The 23,281-nt window shown below is 31.9% G+C and overlaps 1 protein-coding gene across 1 annotated transcript in view; it reads left to right on the plus strand.

The window, feature by feature from the left end:
* PHIP (PHIP subunit of CUL4-Ring ligase complex) overlaps positions 1–23,281 on the plus strand; it is a 119,196-nt gene that overhangs the window by 38,660 nt on the left and 57,255 nt on the right. The window contains exons 8-17 of the mRNA XM_074333220.2: positions 3,415–3,636; positions 3,924–4,024; positions 5,258–5,328; positions 6,927–7,027; positions 7,125–7,165; positions 7,919–8,017; positions 9,257–9,410; positions 9,841–9,975; positions 21,046–21,174; positions 22,394–22,619. Of these exons, the coding sequence (XP_074189321.2) occupies positions 3,415–3,636; positions 3,924–4,024; positions 5,258–5,328; positions 6,927–7,027; positions 7,125–7,165; positions 7,919–8,017; positions 9,257–9,410; positions 9,841–9,975; positions 21,046–21,174; positions 22,394–22,619 (1,279 nt within the window). The remainder of the gene's footprint in view (positions 1–3,414; positions 3,637–3,923; positions 4,025–5,257; positions 5,329–6,926; positions 7,028–7,124; positions 7,166–7,918; positions 8,018–9,256; positions 9,411–9,840; positions 9,976–21,045; positions 21,175–22,393; positions 22,620–23,281) is intronic.

Genomic DNA, 23,281 nt, shown 5'->3' on the forward strand with positions numbered 1-23,281 from the left:
ATTTATGGAAGGAAAAAAGGTTAATTGGGATAATGCACACTTGGGGAACATGTCCATGGTGTTTTTTGGTTTATTTTGGTTTTATTAATTGCTTGTCTAAATAGAGCAAAATTATTAATACTAAATTGATGAGATTACTAAATAATAAATTCAATAAGAATGTAGTGGGACTTTTTGTTAGATTTTAATTTGTGAAAAGTTTGGAGGCTGATTTTTAGATCACAGGTTGCCACTGTTTCTTTCAGTGAAGCTGGCATTTTGGTCAAAAAACGGGGTTTGTTTTTTCCTGTTTTTTAACGTGAAAAATACGTGAAACACCTTTTATGGTAGAATGTAAAGCAAAGTCTTATGCAGATATATACTCGTAAGAACAAAATGAATTATATCAGTACTGTGAAGCATAATGAGATGTTACGATTTTTTTTTTCATGTATTTCATTTATTTTTTGTTGTGAATGTAGGTCAGAGCCAAATATTGCCTTAATTTTTAGAAGATAAACAAATGAAGTGAATAAATTGACTTAATTTGTGGAATTTAGAGAAATTGAGAGTTGAACGAATGCTTTAAAGCCATTTTTTAAATTCAGCTAATACCCCGTATATTTCCCACATGTGCCAGGTAGACGAGTTTTCTGGAAGTCATAGTGTACAGCTCCTTCTTCAGTTCCCACAGATAGCCTTGATATAATTGTCATCCCTTTAATTTCCTAAATAGTTATTATATCTATCTCTTCTGTAATAATCTTAATTTTATCACTCATTCTCTCCTGCCTGTACTATTTTAACAACTTCCATCTGATCTACTCTCTAGCTTAATTCACACTGATGCCAGTATGATCTTTGGAAAACATAAATCTGATCCTGATACTCACCTGCTTGATAACCTCAAGGGACCCCATTTTATATCATATTCCTTAGTACACCATAAAACAGTCCTTCAGTTTTTCCCTGACTTCATTCTCATGCCTGCACTTCACACTCTTAAGTTAGCTTACTGACTACTTGTAGTTTCCGGAAGTACTCCACATTTACATTTTCATGACTTTGATCATACTTCTGTCTCTAGTCACCATATGGAATGTTCATTCTCTTTAATAGTAATATTATTATTGAAAAAATAAGAATATCACCAACAAAAGCAGTGTGGTACTCCATATATAGCTTTTACCAGGTGACAGGCACTCTACTTTCATTTACTCAATTTAGTTTTTGCAATAACCCTATGAGGTAGGTACAAATAAGAAAACTGAGGCACAGGAAGCATAAGTTATTTGCCGAAGGTCAAGCATCTATAAAGTAGTCATGCCAGGTCATGAACCAGACATTTCACCCTAGAGTCTATGCTCTTAAGCTACTGCACTACATTGCCTCTTCATGCGTAACACTGTAAGTATCACTGCTTCTGGATTCCTTTCCAGATCTTACTTCTCCAGCTCTCAGGAAAAACAAGCTGCTCCTTGGCTTGGAGCTCATCTGTGTGCTAGCACTTAGGACTTGTTATGGCATTTACACTCTTTTGCTTTGCTTCACGAGAACGGGAATATTGTGTCTTTATATCTCATCCTTGTATTTCCAGTGTTTGGCACATATTTTAATTACAAGGCAAATGGATAAGTAAAGGCATGAAACACCAAATTTTAAAGGTATGGAGGGAACCTTAGAGGTCATCCAATTTAACCTCATTTTATATCGATGAAGTGCTTGAGATTGAGTATGATGGTAATATAATATGGATAATTTACCAAAGTTAAGTTTTACTTGTCTTTAAGTGGTTGGTAACCCATTTAATTTACTTCAAAGCTCAGTCAGAAGAACTGGTTTTATAGTTAATTGAGAATGTTGTAGGTAGTGTTGGCAGAGTCTCGTTATAGGTACAGCATTTAACATGTTCTGTTAATATTGTGTGATCAATTGTGTGTCATATCTGTTGTCAGTATGAAATAGACAACTTGGTCTGTGTCATTTCCTTTTGTACATCCTTTAAGTATTTTCTAATGTCAGGTTGATTTTTTTTTTTTTTTTTTTTTAATCAACAGGACTTTATTGGGGAACAGTGTGTACTTCCAGGCCTTTTTTCCAAGTCAAGTTGTTGTCCTTTCAGTCTTAGTTGTGGAGGGTGCCGTTCAGCTTCAAGTTGTCCTTTCAGTCTTAGTTGTGGAGGGCGCAGCTCAGCTCCAGGTCCAGTTGCCGTTGCTAGTTGCAGGGGGCACAGCCCACCATCCCTTGTGGGAGTCGAACCGGCAACCTTATTGTTGAGAAGAATGCGTTACAACCAACTGAGCCATCAGGGAGCTCAGTGGCAGCTCAGCTCAAGGTGCCGTGTTCAATCTTAGTTGCAGGGGGCTGAGCCCACCATCCCTTGTGGGACTCGAGGAATTGAACTGGCAACCTTGTGGTTGGGAGCCCACTGGCCCATGTGGGAATCGCACCGGCAGCCTTCGGAGTTAGGAGCACGGAGCTCTAACTGCCTGAGCCACCGGGCTGGCCCCTAATTTTTTTTTTTTTTTTTTTTTAAAGTATTAGATTGGACATTGTAAGGAATTTTAACAAATGCAACCTTTGAAACCTGTTGATGAGTTTTGAATCTGGGGAATGGATATATGGGGTTAATGATAGTATTCTTTACTCTTTGTATATTTAAAACTTTTTAATGATGAAAAATAGGGGGATATAGGGAGAGATCGGGAAAACCGTATAAACTTAAAGCTATAAGATGAAGAAGGAAAATTAGAGAATTTAAAAAAAACAGGCTAAAAGTCTTAGTCTCTACTTTGGCTATATGAAATTGAAATGTTTATTTGTAAGTATCTATACTTACTGTGTATCTTTTATAGTTTCTTGATGAGCTTACACTGCTGTTGCAGTGAAAACAAGTAATTTATGTATTTTTATTGACTTCATCAGATAAAATTTTTTCTGATAACTGGCTTTGGGTGATTTATATGTATATTTACCTGAAGATCAAAGATGGAAAAATGCATATTAAGTTTTTAGCTTCGTAGGAGAAAAAGCCCCAAGTGAGCTTACTTTTATTTTCAGTATTGTATATTACCTTTGTTTTGCAATTACAATTTTGTTTGGCTACTTCCGAAGTTCGGATTCTTTCATAGGATTCCAGATAGAGGTTTCTATGGATGGTGGGGAGGGGATAGTAGGTAAATGTTAGTTATTGCTAACATCTTACTTTTGTTAGATGTAGGCACATGGGTGTTATTTGTAAGTGGGTTATTTAATAAAATAAGGAGGCTTATGTAGAGGAAAATTCCTAACGCAAGTATTTAACACTTTTCAATACTTAATATAATTGTTGGGAAGTGGACAATTGTTGGGAAGTAACAAATATGGTATCTTTGTATGTGTTAATATTTTGAATTAAAAATTATAGTTATTTCTATTATTCATTCTTATTTGAAGGGTTCTGATGACTGTCTTGTGAAAATCTGGGCAACAGATGATGGGAGATTATTAGCTACTTTAAGAGGACATGCTGCTGAGATATCAGACATGGCTGTAAACTTTGAGAATACCATGATAGCGGCTGGAAGTTGTGATAAAATGATCCGAGTCTGGTGTCTTCGAACATGTGCACCTTTGGCTGTTCTTCAGGGCCACAGTGCATCTATAACATCACTACAGGTAGTTGTTTTAATCCCTGGAAAATCCTTTTTGATTATAATTTAAAGTAAAATTTAAGAAGTTACTTTTATAATCCAATGTATAAAGCCAGCTAAAACAAAGAAATGAATATTTCTGCTTTCTTTATAAATGTGTAGACTTTAAATAACCTGGTAGTCAGTCATGATTGTCAATTCTGGGAGTTTTCCAATTCTATTATTGTTACTATTTGTGTGGTAAAAAATGGGTTTATTGTTTGGACTGTATCACTCTTGTAAAGGCATTTTTTTTCTTTGATTATTTTTCAGTTCTCACCGTTGTGCAGTGGCTCAAAGAGATACCTATCTTCTACGGGGGCAGATGGCACTATTTGTTTTTGGTTGTGGGATGCTGGAACCCTTAAAATAAAGTCAGTTGCTTTTTTAATTCATAGATGTGACATTAAAAACAAATATGTTTAATGGTTGCAATTGCAAAAGTTACAAAGTCAAAAATAGGAATGAATTTACTTTTTTCCCTTGAATAAATAACAAATTCATTTTGGCTTTTCATTGATATTGACCTCTTTCATTTTTATGTTTCCCTTTTTCCTTTTATGCTTCAAAGAATGTTTTCTTATGTTAACATGTTTGTTTCTTTTTTCACTTATCTTTGTCATAGCTTTAGCTCTTTCCTTCAAAATACTCCTGTCTTATTACCACTCGTTTTCTTTTTTTTTCCTTACGGGAACACAAAACTGAAACCACTGTGTTTGTTTGCTAAGGATTGTAAAAGTTCTGCAGTACACTCTGGTTGAGATTGAAGGTTCTAATTATTTTTGAAATGTTTCCCTAATCTGAGAAAAACTAGGTCAACATGTATATTAAGTAGGGCTTTAAATATGATCACTGTATTGGAACATTACATCATGTAAAATCTATAATTATTTTCTTTAATATGGTTGATTATAACATTTTTTGTCAGTAGTAATGTAAGACATAATCTAATATAATTGTACAATTAATGAAAAGATAGTTGAATGTGACCTATTTTCTAAAGATCACTGTTTTGAATGAGCTATATTATTATAGTTGACCTAAGAATCAAATCGTCAAGATTTTCACTAGAATAAATGTCAGATTCTTCTTTTTTGGCATCTTATAAGACATATTTTGTCACATTAGAAGATAAACAAAGGGAGATATTTAATTAATAATGTATGATATGAAAAAGTTTAGTTATTCATAGTATGCATATGCCACAGAGGCAGCACCCACTTTGCTAGTGTGTTCATGTTTACAAATGACTTATTTCCTAATGTATTTGTGCATTGCTATTCTACTCTATAAAAAACTAAGAACCTATTAAATTTGATTAGGAGTAAATATAACTAATTACTACATGTCTGGTGTGACAGTGGCTTTGGGATTGTTTTATGTGTGGATTGTTGTGTAATCAGGAGCTCCTACAAAATCTGTATCTAGAGTTTCTACGAGATCTGCTGATCATGACACATAATGATTTTGAACTTGTTTTTAGAAAGAGAGCCATCTGTTGCTACTTATTTAATTCTGTCCTTCTGTGATTGTTTTTTGAAACAGCTGATTTCTGGTGTTGCTACTCCCTTTGGGATATTTTTAATTGTTTATTTTTTGTATTATAGTCCAAGACCTGCAAAATTTACAGAGCGTCCTAGGCCTGGAGTTCAAATGATCTGTTCTTCTTTTAGTGCTGGTAAGATTTTGTTCTCCCTAATTTTCCGCTTAAAATTGGACATTAGAAAGTTTCTAGTGGAACACATAAAATTTTGGAAAATATTTACTGTTGTAATATAAATCATATTCTCATGTACATGGCAGGGGATGGAAATATTTAGAAATATTTGAACTTTGCTAGAGTTTACTATGTATACTCACATGACTATTATTTTTTTTGAAGAAGACCATAATGCTATCTTAGGAAAGAATAAATAGTTTCAAATTTTACTCTGTTAAAGAATAAATCTTTGAGTAGTTATCTTGCTGGAAGAAATGTATTTTAAATTGGCTTTATATTTTCATGGATTTTTGGAGGTATCACATATTGCTAAGTAAAATAAATTTGATATTTGTACAACTTTATTAACTACTTTGCTCCAAAACTGTTCTTATTTGCTCTTTAAAAGGTAGCTGTATAACAATGCTGATATTCCAATTAAGTTTTGAGTTTATGCAACAGCGTTTTGAATGAATATCAGTCTTTTTAAGCAAATTATGATCTGGAGATTTGAATTAATAAGAAAATAAAATGAAACATGAATAGATTTAATACTTAATGTTCCTAATACCAGTTATTTCCAGTTTTACTTAGTCTTGTCATTTCATAAGTTGGATAGCAGTAGTGCTTGAGAGAGTGTGCAAACTGATGACATGCATCTGTTTTTGCCATGTTAATATCTAAACATCTTTAATTTTTAACTTCCAGATTTCCACTGTTGCTTCCATGAACAGTTTTCCTTCCACCGTGTTTCCCCGAAAATAAGATCTAGCCAGACCATCAGCTCTAATGCGTCTTTTGGAGCAAAAATTAATATAAGACCCGGTATAATATATAATACCCAGTCTTATATAATTAATATATTATAATATAATACCCTGTCTAATATAATATAATAAAATACCTGGTATAATATAATATAATACCGGGTCTTATATTAATTTTTGCTCCAAAAGACGCATTAGAGCTGATGGTCCGGCTAGGTCTTATTTTCGGGGAAACACAGTAGTAATAACACAAATGTAGGCTCTATACATGCATTCAGAGTACTTTAATACAATTATATATAGCACTGTTTTCAACACTGTGGGAGAATATTGATTCCAAAGAGAGAGTAGTTTGAATATACAAATAACTATAATGGAAGGTAGAATGTGTGTGCTATAAGACAAAGTCTTAACGAGAGTTCAGAAGAAAACAGGGTTATTTGATTGCAAAGCTTTATAAAGACAACTTACTGAAGGAGTTGGACCCTAAAAGTTTGAAAGAATTTTAACAGATGACAGACGGGGCAAAAGAGGGACTTCAGCAATTATTTGTAATTACTTAGTGAAATCATTTGTAGTGGAATGCTTTACTTTTGTAAATATTGAAAAACTCATCCTAGTCAAAGCTATGTTAACAAACTTTACTAAATTCAGATTAGATGTCTTATATACTTAGGATAAATAGGAATAGTTTTACAGTAAAGTATTAATCATTCAGTATATATAGTGATGTTGCTTGCATTGCATTTTCTCATTTTCAGAGATTTTGAAATTGTGTTTTACTCATAAATGTTTGCTGTTATTCTTCAGGTGGAATGTTTCTGGCCACAGGAAGCACAGATCATATTATTAGGGTTTATTTTTTTGGATCAGGTCAGCCAGAAAAAATATCAGAATTGGAGTTTCATACTGTAAGTATTAGTAAAAAGGATTAGATGAGCACAATTTAAATGACTATACCAGTTTATTATATACTGATCCTCTTTTTGTTTATCTGTTTATATATAGGACAAAGTTGACAGTATCCAGTTTTCCAACACTAGTAACAGGTAAAATAATTATTTTTGTTAAATTTAATTCCAATTTAAAAGTTATGCAATAAAGACTATTTTTATACTCAAGATTTTAATTAGATTTGTATATGAATTAACCATCTAAAATAAAAATCTTGACCAGTTATGCTAAAAAGTGAATATAGCCTTCACATGCATGTAAACACGTCTTTGTTTTATTTGTAATAATGTTTATTTGGCTACTTTTAATAACAGGGACTTTTAGCCACATTATTTATTTCCTGTACTTATCAAAGTATAGGGAAATTTTTAAATAGAGATTGGAAACGTATCACAATGTAATATTTGAAGCAGAACTGTCAATTGATAAACTTAGATGACATTGTTTAAATTTTTCCATGTTCTTGTTTCAAAATGAAAAAAAAAAGGAATTTCTAAGTACCTTGAGTAAAAACAAGTCAAGTTCATTAATGCTGGGAGGAAAATCAGTATTTTTCTGTTGGAAAATATAAGTTTTATTTCTGAGGTAGTAAATAATGGCCTTGAATCTCAGCCTTATTGAATGTTTTTTTGAGACCTAGCCATAAACATTGGAATATGTTTGTATAAAATTGTAAGAACCTATAAAGTTTCAGAAGTTCTTAGATTTGCAGGGAATACCTGATAGAGTAATCTTTATTGTATTAGAATATTGTGTAAGTAAAGATGAGTGCTGTCTTTCTTAGTGTTTTTAAATACGTAATTCTGGGAAAGTACATTTCTTTGGGGGATGGGCTCCTTTTAATACAGGTTTGTAAGTGGGAGTCGTGATGGGACAGCGCGTATTTGGCAATTTAAACGAAGAGAATGGAAGAGCATTTTGTTGGATATGGCTACTCGTCCAGCAGGGTAAGCGGTCAAATTTTAAATAATACATAAATGTAGGTAGATCATTTAGAGTATGTTATATTAATTCTTGTTAAAATGATTATAATAAATATAGGTACTATTAGAGATGAAAGGCTTTAATTTTTATTAAATGATTTTTTTGCAGTATCTGAGAAGACCTGCATTAATGATTTTTTTCAGTTTAGTTTTGTTAAGGGGATGATAATACTGTAAGAGTAGTTTAAGTTTCACTAGTTTTTTAAAAGCAAAACATATTATAATGTTCTATGTGTCACAGAGGGATGATGTGGTACATCCAATGGTTTTCTCCAGCCAAGAGAAATTATATTACACCTTGTAATTGTTATTTTGGTCTTAATATTTTAGCATTTTTTTCTATTTGTATTTGTGTGTAGTAGTCTCTGATGGATGGAAAAACAAAGCAGTTAGCAGGGCATGACAGCAACAGTAAAAGATGGAGCGTGAGCAGCATGACATACAGAGTTCCTGGGTCCAGATAGAGTTAAAGCAGTGATATTTTTACTCCACGTCATCTATAACTAGGGGCTCATCTATAACTAGGGGCTTAGGAGGGCTGGAATCCTGGGCTTGCTGAGTCAGTGCAGTAATTTTTGCCATCATTCTATGTTTATTGAAGCTATTTTTTTTTTTTTTTTTAAAGATTTTATTGGGGAAGGGGAACAGGACTTTATTGGGGAACAGTGTGTACTTCCAGGACTTTTTTTTCCAAGTCAAGTTGTTGTTCTTTCAGTCTTAGTTGTGCGCAGCTCAGCTTCTGGTCCAGTTACCATTCATTGCTAGTTGCAGGGGGCACAGCCCACCATCCCTTATGGGACTTGAGGAATCGAACTGGCAACCTTGTGGTTGAGAGCCCGCACTCCAACCAACTGAGCCATCTGAGAGCTCAGCGGCAGCTCAGCTCAAGGTGCCATGTTCAATCTTAGTTGCAGGGGGCGCAACCCACCATCCCTTATGGGACTCGAGGAATTGAACTGGTAACCTTGTGGTTGAGAGCCCACTGGCCCATGTGGGAATCGAACTGGCAGCCTTTGGAGCTAGGAGCACGGAGCTCCAACCTCCTGAGCCACCAGGCCAGCCCCAAACTATTCTTAATTACAGTTAAGTGATAGTTAATGTTAATGAATATAAATTAAGAGATAATATATTTAGATTTTTGTCATACTGATGATATTTATAAATAATGTCTGCGTAAACAAATACTGCCTCCATCACTTTCAGCCAAAACCTTCAAGGAGTAGAAGATAAAATCACAAAAATGAAAGTAACTATGGTAGCATGGGATCGACATGACAATACAGTTATAACTGCAGTTAATAACATGACTTTGAAAGTTTGGAATTCTTACACTGGTCAACTAATTCACGTTCTGATGGTGAGAAAAAAGATTAATTTTTATTTGGCATATTTGAAACTGATTGTAGAATGGAATATTTTCATTGAAGAATGAAGTATTTTATGTTAACTAAAAGACTAACTTGCTAGATGGATAATAGGTCTTTGCAAGCTATTGGAAATAAATTTAAAATGCAGTTAAATAGGTTTGGCTTGAAAATACCAGATCCTTGCTGTTTTTCAGTATGTGGGGCTGCATCAGTAATATTCTCAGGTTTCACCAAATGATTGCAAAGGCCTGGACAGTGATAGTGTAGTAGCTCAGCTTCATTATTACACAGTGATAAATATGAAGATTTTTGCCACTTTAATAATTCTTAAAACTTAAAATTCTAGAAATGTTTCCGTATTGGTGTTTGAATTTTCTTTTTTAATGTTTATAATTCTTTGCTACTTCAAAAATATTTCAGGGTCATGAAGATGAGGTGTTTGTTCTTGAGCCACACCCATTTGATCCAAGAGTTCTCTTTTCTGCTGGTCATGATGGAAATGTGATAGTATGGGATCTGGCAAGAGGAGTCAAAATTCGATCTTACTTCAATATGGTAATTATCAGTCTCTTCATAGCTTTTAAAGAATTGGGGACTTCTTGACTCAGGTACTCTGCATATCACAAAGGAAATCCATTTAAGAATTGGTTCAGACATTATTTTGACTGTAAGTTTCAAAAGGTTGCTTATTCCTCACTTCAGATGCTCAATTTGAAAGAAAATTGTACATATTACAATACATGAATATTGTGATAACTAAGCTAGTTTTTAAAATAGTTTTAACAGTGAAACTGATGAGAAACTCACAAATCTGAAGAAATATAGGTAAAACAAAAGTTTGAAAACTGTGAAGAAATTATAGTGAATATTATGTTACTGTATTTTATTAGTAGTCTTGTAGTATAACAATTTATTAAAATAACACCCATTCTAAATTTAAAGCCAAAGAATCAGTCATTCTTGCCGTTTTTTCAAGTTATAGTATGTTAGATACTTATATGGGATTAAACCCTTTTCCTTCCATATTTTGCTTCTTACATAGAATTTTAGTGTATTTTCCTAAGTATTGAATTGCAGTGGTTTAATATCACATATACTTTATTCTGCAGTGTTCCACTCCTCTCTAACCACTATATGAAGTATAAAGTGCTCCTCAAATGCTACTGTTTACATATTTTTTAAATCTACTTCCTATATATCAGTGGTACCTTTCAACAAAGAGAACAGAAAGAAAAATGTGTTTCTACTATTTTGACACGTTTACATTTTACTTAAAAATCAATGATAGGGATCTCTGGTAATAAATCATAGCAGTAGTATATATGTGGTCAGAATTATTTTGCAAAAGAAATTATTTCACTAAACAGTCTTGTGAAATATAATGGTTTGTGAAAAAAATTCATGAAAGTGATTCAATACTTGATTGATAATCATAGTAAAGTTAACTTCTACATGATAAGAAGTAATAAAAACAATTTGAGGGAAGAGTATGCAGAAGATAATAAAAGGAATTTTTGTTAGTGAAGAAATTAACTTGAGCTGTTTTGTCATTATGTCTTAGTGTACAATAAGGTAAGAAATAAGATTTATCAATTGTTATTTTCCTAAAAAGACCATGGTAATTGTTTGAGGTACAGCTGTTAGTGATGGATGGATTTCCTTAGTGATTATATGTATAGAGGAGTTTTTTTTAAAAAGCAAATCTTTAAATATGCTGGTAAAATTTTTTTTTCACCTTTTTGTATCCTTGTGTGTCTGGTTTGCTTCTTCTTGGGACATCTCTGTTGGAAAAGGAAATTAGTCGTTTTTCAATTTGTCTTTATAGTTTCAAAAGAAAACAGTTTGCGGCCTATATACATATGAGTGACTAGTAATTTTGTATTTTCAAAGGGCATTGGTGTATTACTGAGTGTTTATAGGGAAAATGTTCTCTCATACTTGAATATTACTTTTACCTTTAAGTTATAAAGGTGAATTTTTTCTCTTCAGGTAAGTCGATCACACTAATACTCTACCGTATCAGTATATACGAAAATTGCAGCGCCTTGAGATTGAAGTGATTTACTCTTAGATCCTTACAAATTAGTGATACAACAAGGAGTAGAAGTCACTCATATTATATTGTATATTCTTTGAAACTAGCTAAGGGGTTATATTATTGCTTTATATATTATTGTTTAATAAGAGTTTTAGATAAGGATATTTTTCCTGCTCTTTTTGAATAAGAGAGAGAAAAGCCTCTAAACGGCAGAAGAAACAAATTTATATAATAAGTAGAATTGGATAGTATCCATAGAATCTTCAGACTCTTTGAGAAAAATAAAACAAAAAGGATTAAAAATATATCCTGCATTTTAAAAAATGAGGTGAGCTACTGTTCCATCTCATTAGAATAAAGCTACTCTTTAAATTTTTCTCGATTTTTAATGGCTTCCAAAATACTCCTACATATTACCTCATTTGGGTCTCATAAAAACCTTGTAATATAATCAGGGTAGATTTTATTATTACTGGTTTTATGAATGGAGAAACAGAGATGAAGTGCTTTGCCCAGGTTTATCTAGGTTACACGGCTGTTTTAAGGTCACTTGGGATTTAAACCCATGTTTTTTTTGTTCGTTGCTAATGTGTTCTTAAGTGCTAACTGTAGTTATGGTTGGTCATTGCACAGCTAACATTCAACTATATCCAGTTAATGATTCGTGTGTATGTGTGGGGGGAAATGTTTCCATAATGCTATTAACTCTGAGTACATCTATTGAGATCTTATAATTTAGCTTGACAATTTTTTTTCTATCTGTCTCTTAATTTGTAAGTTATCTAAATGCCCTAGTTTTTGCTCTTCACTCTTTTGTTCTTTTCATTGTTTGTTTTATCTATGGGCAGATGGAAGATAAAGCATCCAGCATTGCTATTAAGATTAAAACAATTTGAGGCAGAGTAGAAGCTTGTGTTCACTATTCACTATCATGATGAATTTTGGCTGTAGTTGTAACTGTTGTACTCTCTAGCTAATAAGTAAGCTTTTGAGTTACTAAAATACCATGAAAGTTGATTGAGTACAAATTCAATCCCTGACATTAAATTGTATTAGTAATCACAAATTCAGTTTAGTAAATATTTTTTTGTGCGTTATGTGGAGGGACTAGTTATACTGGAATATTCCATTTTTAGACTAGAAATGGTGAAAGGTTAGGTGAAGTATTATTAAGATTAACGTTTTGTGTGAGTTTTAAAATCAAAGCTTACAGCATGAATAAGTAAATTAACCATTAAACCTATGACCAGCAAATAAGGAATGTAAATTGCACCTTTAAAAGAACAAAAGTTTTACATACAAATTCTTAAACATACAGGTTTTATCAAGTATATTTTGAGACTACTGCTTTAATATTAGTCCCTTTTTTATAATTGCATTTTCCATTTGAAATTTATAGTGTCTTTGCAAAAGGTAATGAAATCATGTAATAATAAATGATTGGTTTGTATTAATCAGCATTTTTTTGCACTTTTCTTACCTATTACAGAAGTTAAAATTCTTTTTTAAAATTTTATAGAGTAAAAAATCTTATGTCATCAAAAACCTTTTCAGAGATGAAAGAGTGAATTTTTAAATTTCTATGTTTGATATATAGTAATTAAATTTTAATACATAAATTTATTAATACATTTAATACATTTTAAATATTGAGCCATTAATATTTTACTGGTATTCATCATTCAGATAAATATCCTAATTTTTTTTTTTCCTGTGTCAAGTCTTGACAACACTTTTCAAAATCTTATCCTTTATTTTAGGATCACTTTAATTTATAAATAAAATAAAAGGTTTGCGATTGATAATTGAGATAAAGATATTTAATTCCTTGTATGCTTACATGATTTCCTAATTTATTTCATTTCCAAATCATCAATGGATTCTCAAGTTGCTAGTCGTTTTGTCTAGAAAGTGATGGAGTCATTTTCATTACTTCTACTGCTAACTTTCATCTTAATAGAGGATCTGTTTAGCAGTTGGGATGATAAAAGCAGTTGGGGAGTGGATTTTGGGTTTGTTTTTGCTACTTATAAGAAGTATATGACAGGTGAGATGATGTAACATAGGGTATGAAATGGAATAGACTACGTATTCCTTGCATTCCCTATCCCCTTTGTTGTTTCATCTTTAACTAAAAATAATCTTAAAATAAACTTTTAAAAGTATTTGTTGGAAAAGCATAATATATAATGTAGAAACTTTGAATGTTTCTTTTTTTTTTTTTAAATGAGCCGCAGAAAAAACGAGAGAATATTGTCAAGAGGTTATGAACATAAGGCAACTTTATTCTTTTTTACAAAAAAGTAAATTCTAGGCCTTACATTTTGTTTATCTACATTCTTCAAAAAACTATGTAACTTATTCATGTTTCAGCTGACCAGTCCTTATATAACTTGTGTTTTGGGGAAAAAGTAGAGTATATTTGGATATTATATTGATGGCAGACAGTGTGTGTTAAGAATATTCCAAACTATTCGGGTATAGTTTAGCAAGCCTACATTTTTGTTTTGGGTAGTGGCAAAAGGTAAATATCAGTATTGCTTTGTTTTGACAGAAGTTCTAAACTCTAGTTTAAATGCTCTAAATTCTAACTTAAATGCTGAGAGGCAGATAAATTGTTCCCAGAAATAACTTGAAAATGTGTATAAACTCTCTGAAGTTGAGGGCTTTTGTAATAGTTCCGTTACCTGAAAGAGGTGGGCAACTTTAGGAGTTTATATAAAGTATAGATGTTCCTAAATTCACAGTTATTTTTTAACGTTTTTTTCTCTTAAATTATCACAGTATAGCCAAGTTTCAACTAAAGGCTAGCTAAGTGAATATTAAATTTATTTGAAAAGATGAAGAGAGACTTTCAAATTCTTAGTACTAGGCCATTTGATTATCAGATAGTAGACAAAGTGTTTGGAATGGTATTTGTAGATTCCACATTAGTAGCTTTCCTCATGTGTCTGGCGCTTTTGCTTTATCTTTACTGCTCTCTTTCTATACCTAGTGTTCTAGCTGTGTCTATGAATCTCTCCATGTCTTTATATTTCTATTATGTTATTCAAAGCTCTCTTCTGGTTGCCTCTTGTCTGGTTCTGATTTTAACTGAAGACTATAATATGTCTCTTGCTAGAAAACAATTTTACTGAATTTGATTTTTGCTTTATTTTTTTGTTGTTTCATGGGTAAATTCCAAATAACAATTTTATTTATTTAATTCAATTTTTTCTTATTTTTATAATTGTTAACCTTTCTTTTACTTGAGATTTTAAAAAAATGTTCCAGTGTCCACTAATCCAGAACAATAAATTTCTCCTTGCAACGTTCCAAATGAGCAGAGGCTGCCAATCCACCACTCAGAATTTTTGCACACGTATACTTCTGACATTAACATGTTCTCAGTGTTACTGCTATTTCAGTTTTTGGCAATTATTATAACTGCATGTATCTAGGAAAGGGAGAAAGAAAAGCTCAAAATAGGTATATTTCATATCATGTTCTCTTGTGAATCAAGATTTCGGGATATCGTATCTCTGTCTCTCTCATTCTCTCTCTCTTTTTTTTCCTTCCTCCTTCCCTCCCTCCCTCTCTTCCTTCCTCTCCTTTCTTTCCTTCCTTCCTTCTTCCTTTCTTCCTTCCTTCCTTCTATCTCATTACCTGTCATCATCTAACAAGATGTCATATCAGCACTCTGTATGTTAAAGGATTCTTTGATGCTTCCAGTCTTTGTTTCAGCCTGTCTGGGTAAGGAATTACCTTCAATCTTCTGATTATAAACTTAAGTTATCACTAATTTCTTTCAGGTTTCTGGGGTTCTTTTAGATTCTGTCTCTTTCTCATCTATATCTTGGTATCAAAGACATACCTTAAAATTTGTTGCCATGAATGTGAGTTTGTCTCTCTAGCTTATCACAGTGTATTTACTTTTATGTAGTAATTCTTTGACATGCTCTATGAGTCGCTATCATAAAGGTATTTGAGATTTGATAGTTACAAGGGAAAGTATGTAAAATGCATAATGTAAACACACAGGTGAAGACATTTTGATTAGCAAATAGTTGAGTGTTTATTTTGTTCATGAGCACAAAATATGGAGACCACAAGGAAGAGAAAGTCACAGCACTTGTTTTCAGCCAGCTTGCAGTTAAATTAGGGGGAAATACCTGAAAAAAATGAAAAAAAGAAGTAATGATAAGTAGTTTCAAATGGTAGCATGAATATGAGAAGAAGTAATTGCTGTATCTAAAGATGTAGGGATCATTTCAGGTGATTGGTCAAAGGTTTTATTGTGGAAGAATTGAAACTATGCATCGAAAGGATAAATAAGAATTGAATCAGTAAGAAAGAATTAATTTTATAAGTAAGAAGAGTATTATAAATAACCAAGCAAGAAATGTTAAGACATGTTCATAGAACAATTTTTATAAAATTGGGAATAGATTTTGGAAAATGGATGGTAAAATGAAAAGCGTCAAGTTGAGGTGGATTGCTGATGGCCTCAAAATATCTTATGAACATAAAGAATAGTAACAGTTTAGGGATTTTGATAAATTACTGTATATTTCCGAAACTTAAAGAGAAAAATAGTTTGAATGCCAGTAGTAGTATTTCAGGTATGAAATTGGATAGGTGGGGGGGAGAACTATTTTCATTAGTGAATCCTTGATGAAAAATTACAGAGGTTAAGTAGTAGGAAATTTGTATAAGGAAAAAAAAATGTTTGTAGGACTTGGTTTTGTAATTGATAGGATTAGGGCTGGAGAATGACAGAGATTTAATAAATGTGTTGAGAGTATTGAGTCTTGGTGATTTTGATAACAGTGATATTAATGGAAATATGAAAGGTGAAGGAAAACTGATTTTTTTAGTTCATTTTTATATGTTTATTGTGACATAGTGTTGAACTATCTTGTTAGAAATAGCCAGTCAGCACTTGGAGATAGAATACTTAGAGGGTCTAGGAGTAAAGAGAAAGAAATGTTGAATGTAGAATGGTGTTTACTTCCTGATGGAGATAGAGAAGGCAGTGGAGAGGGCTTGAAACAACTTAGCAGTAGTTCTATTTAGCAAGATGGAGAAGAAATCAGTCTCTGGAGAGAGTGTAAGATACTATGTCAGGGAGGTCAAAGAAGGAGAATAGATTTCAAGATGGATTTGGTTAGTAGTGTTGCTGCCCTCAGAGAAATCAGAATATGGTAAACAAAATGCTGTTAAATTTGAAGATGAATTACTTATTTTGGTAGTGTATTTTTCTTTTGATGAAAATTAGAGCTGATTCTTCAAAATGACTTTTATGTATCTATTGGTTTTATTAAGCCAGTTACAGCAGTTTCCTTTTTATATAAATTTATCTTGGCACCACTTATTTTAAATAGCTGTCTTGAATTTATATGTAATGTTACCATAAAGAATTTTCAATATTAAACATTCATTCAGTAATGATCTTTTAAAGTAATTTCATGGCGCCTGGACTATTGGAGTGTAGATAGCTTCCATTCCTATTCTTTGTTTGCACTATAACTATTGTAATGGTTAGAAGGTAGCCAAAGTATGTTTTAATCATACATTTGACAGTTTCTGTCCTTAGTATGTAGTGTACATTCTTAATTAAGTTTATTTTTCCCCAGGTTGATAAACTTTAAAGGTTCTTCATATATAAGGAAGAACTTTCTGAGTCTATCACATAAAATTAGTAGGATATTTAAGATGATTCATAATTTTAAATTGTGGAGGATTTTCTAGGTAATATGCTCCCTTCTAATTAATGGTATATTTTGAAAAAAGGAACGAGATAAAAAAATTGGCGCTGGTCATAGATTTGTATTATAATGATTCCATAAGAGGATGATTCTGCTTGAGATGACCCTTATTTTTAACCTTCCTGTTTTGTGTTGCGTTCCTCTTCCTAGATACTTCCTACATATTTGTCATATACAGCTGTACGTATGTTTCTCATGATTGATATAATTTAGATCTTATAATTTTAGTCTGCATTTTAGTACTTTTAGTGTACTTCATTTCCAGATTTGTCCACTTCTAAAAAGCCTTCCTGAATATCAGAAGGCAGGATTTTAGGACTCCAGTCATCATGTAGATTATCTCTGTCATTTCACAGAGAGATTAGGTGATTTATCCATTATTAGAGGAGAGATCTTTAGGGCCTTAGGCCTCATTTCTGTGTCTCCGTTAATTATCCATCTTTCTACTTCACAAATACTATATTAAAAAGTTGTGGATAGTATTCTGCCTTGAAAAAGGTACTGATATTTTTAATTAAATATGACAATTCTATCATCAGGTCTTAACTCACATGTTTCTGTATTGATTCTGTTATTTTCAAATTTAGTATAACATCTAAACTAAAAAGATTGTACTACTCATTTCTTGGAAATATTTCCAGAATTCTTTAGTCAGTATGAGAATTTTCCTACAAAGGAGTCATGATTTTAACTTGTCTGGTCCTTTCATTTTTTGCTTAAAAAAACCCAAAATAACTCCTTTATCATAATCACTAAATGTATTTTTCTATTTTCTTTTAACTTGTGTTCTTGAAATTTTTGGACTAATTAGCAAGTACTATCTCCTGGATTTTATCAGCCTTCCTTCTTGTGATTTAATGTACATGAGTTTTATTATGTGGGGTTTAACATATGTCTCAAATAATGTTTAGCAAGCATACTGGATTTTATTAGCGAAATAGTTCATCTAAAATTCTCTTATTTTGAAAATTTCTCATTAATTTTTTTAAATTTACTACAGCTGCAATTTTACTACAGCTGCAATTTACTACTAGCATAAGTTCTGTATAATATTAAATTTTATGTTGACTTATTTTCTTATTAAGCAGTACATTTAATTTTATGATAGGCGCATATGACTTTAATATGGATAGATAGGATTTTTTTCTTTTGGTTTTTGAACATAAGCCTCATTGCTTTGTAGTTACACATGCATATTCAAAGAGTGCCTTCATTTTTAAATTTTTTCTTTGAGAATTCTTATAAATACTTTGTGGTTTAAGAAAATGAAATTCTTTTCAGAGAGAAATATTTAACTTTTTTTGGTTGGCTTAGATAACAGCATAAGTCATAAAAACAGCTAGGGTATACTCAGTTATATAGGGAAAGTAAAATATTTTCCTACTTTGTATCAAAAAAAAAGTCTTGTGTGCATTTTGTAGTTATGGTTGTTGGTTATCTGAGGAGCCATTATTAAAGATGAATTTGGCATTTTAATTAATAAGGTTATAGGCACCTTTTGTAATTGGTTCATGAGTAAAGCAGATTCTTTTAATGCTTTCTTAAATGAATAAGGTTAATCCAAATACATTTTAATGTATTTTTCCTATTTTCTGATGTTACTGAAAAACACTTTCATTTTCTCCATCTAAAAGTCACTTTGGAGTTAATGCAGATGCCTTACACCAAGAAAATTGGTACTATCCTGCTATATTCACAATGGCTGTGTTATATAGGAAACATAGTGATCTTCTATAGGATTATTATTTTTTCTTTGCTTTTTTTAGAACTTTATAAGTTCCATGTCTCCCAAGTATTCTTTTAGAGATCTACTAACTGTAAATGTGGCAACATTGGTAGAGAGCATGGGTATAGGGGTTGATTAATCCTCACACTCCACCCCCCTAAAAAAAAAAGAAAAAAATGTACAGCAAGATTGCCTAAACATCACATGAAGGATACCATGCTTATGAACATCCTTTGGCATTGCTGAGTCAGACTTCTTTCCAATCTCTTCCTCAGTTCTACTGTATCCTTAGAATTATAAACTTAGACTTACAATATTATAGTTCTGGAAGCACTTATTGTGTTCGAGTATATTTATAAGATATCTTTTTTGTTTTGTCTTTTGTGAGAGTTACTGAGTTGAGATAATTAAGACATTAACAACACAGGGCCAAGACAATTTCAATTCTTTATATTGAATTTTTGATGCAAAATTTTATTTAAAGGTAAACTTTGACGTGGTTACTTATTTGTAACAGTTCATGTTAATTTTTATTTGCCTAGAAAACAGAAAAATCCAGACCTGAAATCTGACATTTCTACTTGTTGTCTTTCATTTTTGGCAAGTACTAAAACTGTACAGCTACCAATCAATGCCCTTATGTTAATCTGGAGAAATAGTTCTCTTTCTCGTTTTTGAATAGTTTTAATGTAGACTTGGAATCAGTTCCCTTTCCTCCACTGTCTTATCCTCCAACTTTCTTCACAACCAAGAAATGATCCTGTTTCACTTAGGATTCATTTTCTGTTTTTTTATGATAAATCTTTAAGTGTATTAGACATTAGATAAGTACACGAGTTTTCTTTCATATGATGAAATTTTAAGGAAAGTTATTCTTTTCCAGTATTATCACTATCCAAAACAGCATTATTAAACACCAGTAGACTCCTTCCTTCATTTCAACAAGCTACAGGAAAAAATAGTTTTCTTTTTGAGGCAATCCCATTTGTGGTATGTAAACTTATTAGGGAGAGCCTTTCTTTTTAGAGTGATGTTTTCTCTTTTGACCAAAACTTACCTTGAGAAATAAACTATTCTAAATTTTAATTTCATGTCTGTATTTGGTGAATTGTACATTTATCCCTATGCCGTATTTTTAACACTAAAGAAAGAAAATTGCTACTTTTCTCTTTTTCAAGCATTTCAGGATATAGGGATACTAATAAAATTCAGTTTGTTCTAGATCAGTGGATACCGGAACAGAGAGGAGGTATTTCTTACCTGATAATGTGTGTGTTCCGATTCTGCTAATCCAGAAATCCAATCACATTTGTTGAAAATCATCCTTAGTTGTTATTTGTTAGGGAGTCAACTCCCTATTTTAATTTTTTTCTGAAATTCAGTCCCTAGATGTGCTTTAGATAGGGTAGAATTTTTACCTTTTTCAGAATACTGCTAAAGAAGTTTTCAACTGGAACATAGTCTGAAGAAGCACTGAGAGCAAAAAAATTCAGAGTGGTGATTGGCCACCTCTGTTTGATTGACAGGTTGCAGGGAGAAACCCATTCGTTCTGGATTAATGGAACTGGAAAACAGAAAACAATTATCAGGTAAAAAAAACCTTTTCTTTAACCTTTGAAATTCACCATTTAAAAGATGAGTCAGACCATCAAGGGAACCTACTACCAAAAGGAAAAACTTAGTGTCTTGTGAGCAGTGTGATCTCTGGCTACCACTTCTAAGAGTAACAAAAGAAAAAATGCTACAGTTACTGCACATTGTCAGCCTTTGCTGAAAGGGCTTGATTAAATGTAGATAAGATGGAATGTAAGGTGCAATTGCATTTTAAGTCTGGGTTGAAGACATGAAGCAGAATTCTATGGGTGGGGGATATTGGTGTTGTTTTATTTCCTGAATTGTGTGTTGTCTGTGGATAAATAGAGAAATTTGTTTTTCAGGGCTATTAATCTGGCACTTTTCATGAATATTCACAGATTTTGTTACTATATGTGTTTGTTATACTTCACCTCGTTAGGATGTATACTTATATATCATCATAAAATTCTAGTAACAATAGTGACCAGTTATTTATATTTTAATGCCAATTTTCTGATTACTGGTTAAATACATTTCAGATTGAAGGCCAAGGGCACGGTGCAGTATTTGACTGCAAATGCTCTCCTGATGGTCAGCATTTTGCATGCACAGACTCTCATGGACATCTTTTAATTTTTGGCTTTGGTTCCAGTAGCAAATATGACAAGGTAGAGTATGATGACTATATCTTCTTACGTTTTAATTCATGGATGTTTAGAGGGTTGTATTTGAGGGGAGATGGGTGAAAATCATTTACGCTTTCAGCATATTTGAAGAATATTCCAGTATATAGAAGAATCATATTTTAAATAGTCTGGAGACTTATGTTTTAGAGAGGAGGGTGAAGACAGTTGTTAAATCTTTTTTCTGAAATAGACATTAGATAATAAATAAATATAATCTTTATATTTCAGAAGGAATAAGGAACTTTTTACTTAATTAACCTGCTAGAGTGATCTAAATTGCAGTTCTTAGGTTGGAGCGTGTATAAGCTGTGGGGATGTTATCCATAAAGGGACTCTAAAATTATGTAAAATATTTTATTTATATGGATAATATGCATTTATCTGGGGTACATATCTATGGCTTTCATGTGGTTCTCAAAAATGTATAGCGTATTGATGATAGCTAATGTTTTATATGTTAAAGACCCTAAGAATAGTGACTGAAAGACTTAAATTGCTTATTTGCAGTAGAGTGGTATAAAAGGTTATAAAAATTGAATAGTTCATAGTTTAGTTTAAGGAATTCCAAATTAATCAATAAAATTTTGAAGTTACAGATGTGTCAGGCATGAGTTCATATTGTTATATTTCAAAAATTTAGAAAATGCTTATTAACTCTTGGAAAATCATGTCAATTTTTTATATTAATGTGTAAACCACACTGTAGGCTTAAGGATTTTCTTAAATTGTATAAGTGATTTCATTAAAGAGCTTAATTCAAAGCTCTTTAGAATAAATAGAATTCTAAAGAATAAATTCATTGAATGAGTTTCCTTTGCAAAATTCTAAAACAAATAATACCATATTTAATAATTTAAAAAGTAAGATAAAACATGTTAGCTCTGTGAAAGTAATAGTACTGCTGAATGATTTATGCCTACATTTGATTTTACCATGTAATTTGAAATTATATAACTTATTTTTAATGTTAGTTTTTATGTATACCATTTCTTTCTTGTTCCAGAGAAAAAGCAGCTACTTTTCTGATCATAAAATTTAGTGTGGAAAATATAAAGATTTATTTACAATTAATTCAAGAGAAGAATATTCTTTTATATTGTTGCTTAATAGCATGACTTATGTTAAAATATTTGCCTTCCATTAGAAATTTATAATGATAAATTTTTATTTTTCCAATCTTTTATGGCCTTTCTGTTTACAGATAGCAGATCAGATGTTCTTTCATAGTGATTATCGACCCCTTATTCGTGATGCCAACAATTTTGTATTAGATGAACAGACTCAGCAAGCACCTCATCTCATGCCTCCCCCTTTTTTGGTTGATGTTGATGGTAACCCTCATCCATCAAGATATCAGAGATTAGTTCCTGGACGTGAAAACTGCAGGGAAGAGCAACTCATCCCTCAAATGGGAGTAACTTCCTCAGGTAAATGCTCATTTTCATAGACAGCCAAATTATTCTTTTCTTACTGAAGTCTTATAAAATTGCTAATTGGGTAACACTTTGTTTTTAATTGTTTTGAACAAATTAGAAGTAAAATGATTATTTTAAATCTCTAAATTTCTTTAATGCTTACGTATTGTAAGATGTTTAAGGAACATTGAAAATTTAAAGCAATAATTTGGTCTATATCCATTTATAACCTCTGGGGACTAATTAGATAAGTCCCTGTATTTGTTATGAGATAAGTCTATTTATTTATTCATTCAGCAACATATATTGAGAAATATCCTCCATCCCTGACGCCTGCTAAGCTGTGGTATTCAGTAATGAATTAAACAGCGATGATCTTTGCTCTCATAGCATAGATTAATAAAAATAGTTATAAACAGATAAATGTTTAAAAACTGTGATAAATGTTAAGGGGAATAATAGTGTTATGTGAGAGAGACTAAGACTAGATAACCCATTCACACTGAAGTTTGTTTTAAGAAGTGATCACCTTTTAAACGTTTATAAGTAAGATAGGGATGAAAAGTGTTGAGCTATTTTAGTGAGGTAATTAAGGGTGACTGTCAAATTAGTTATGGAATTGAATGGGAGTGGAAATGGAGACAAGGTCTACAGATTCCTTCTTCCCCACTTTT

This window comes from Rhinolophus sinicus, chromosome 2 (assembly GCF_057876585.1).
Source record: "Rhinolophus sinicus isolate RSI-liver-muscle chromosome 2, RSI-T2T, whole genome shotgun sequence".
NCBI classification, from domain to species: Eukaryota; Metazoa; Chordata; class Mammalia; order Chiroptera; family Rhinolophidae; genus Rhinolophus; species Rhinolophus sinicus.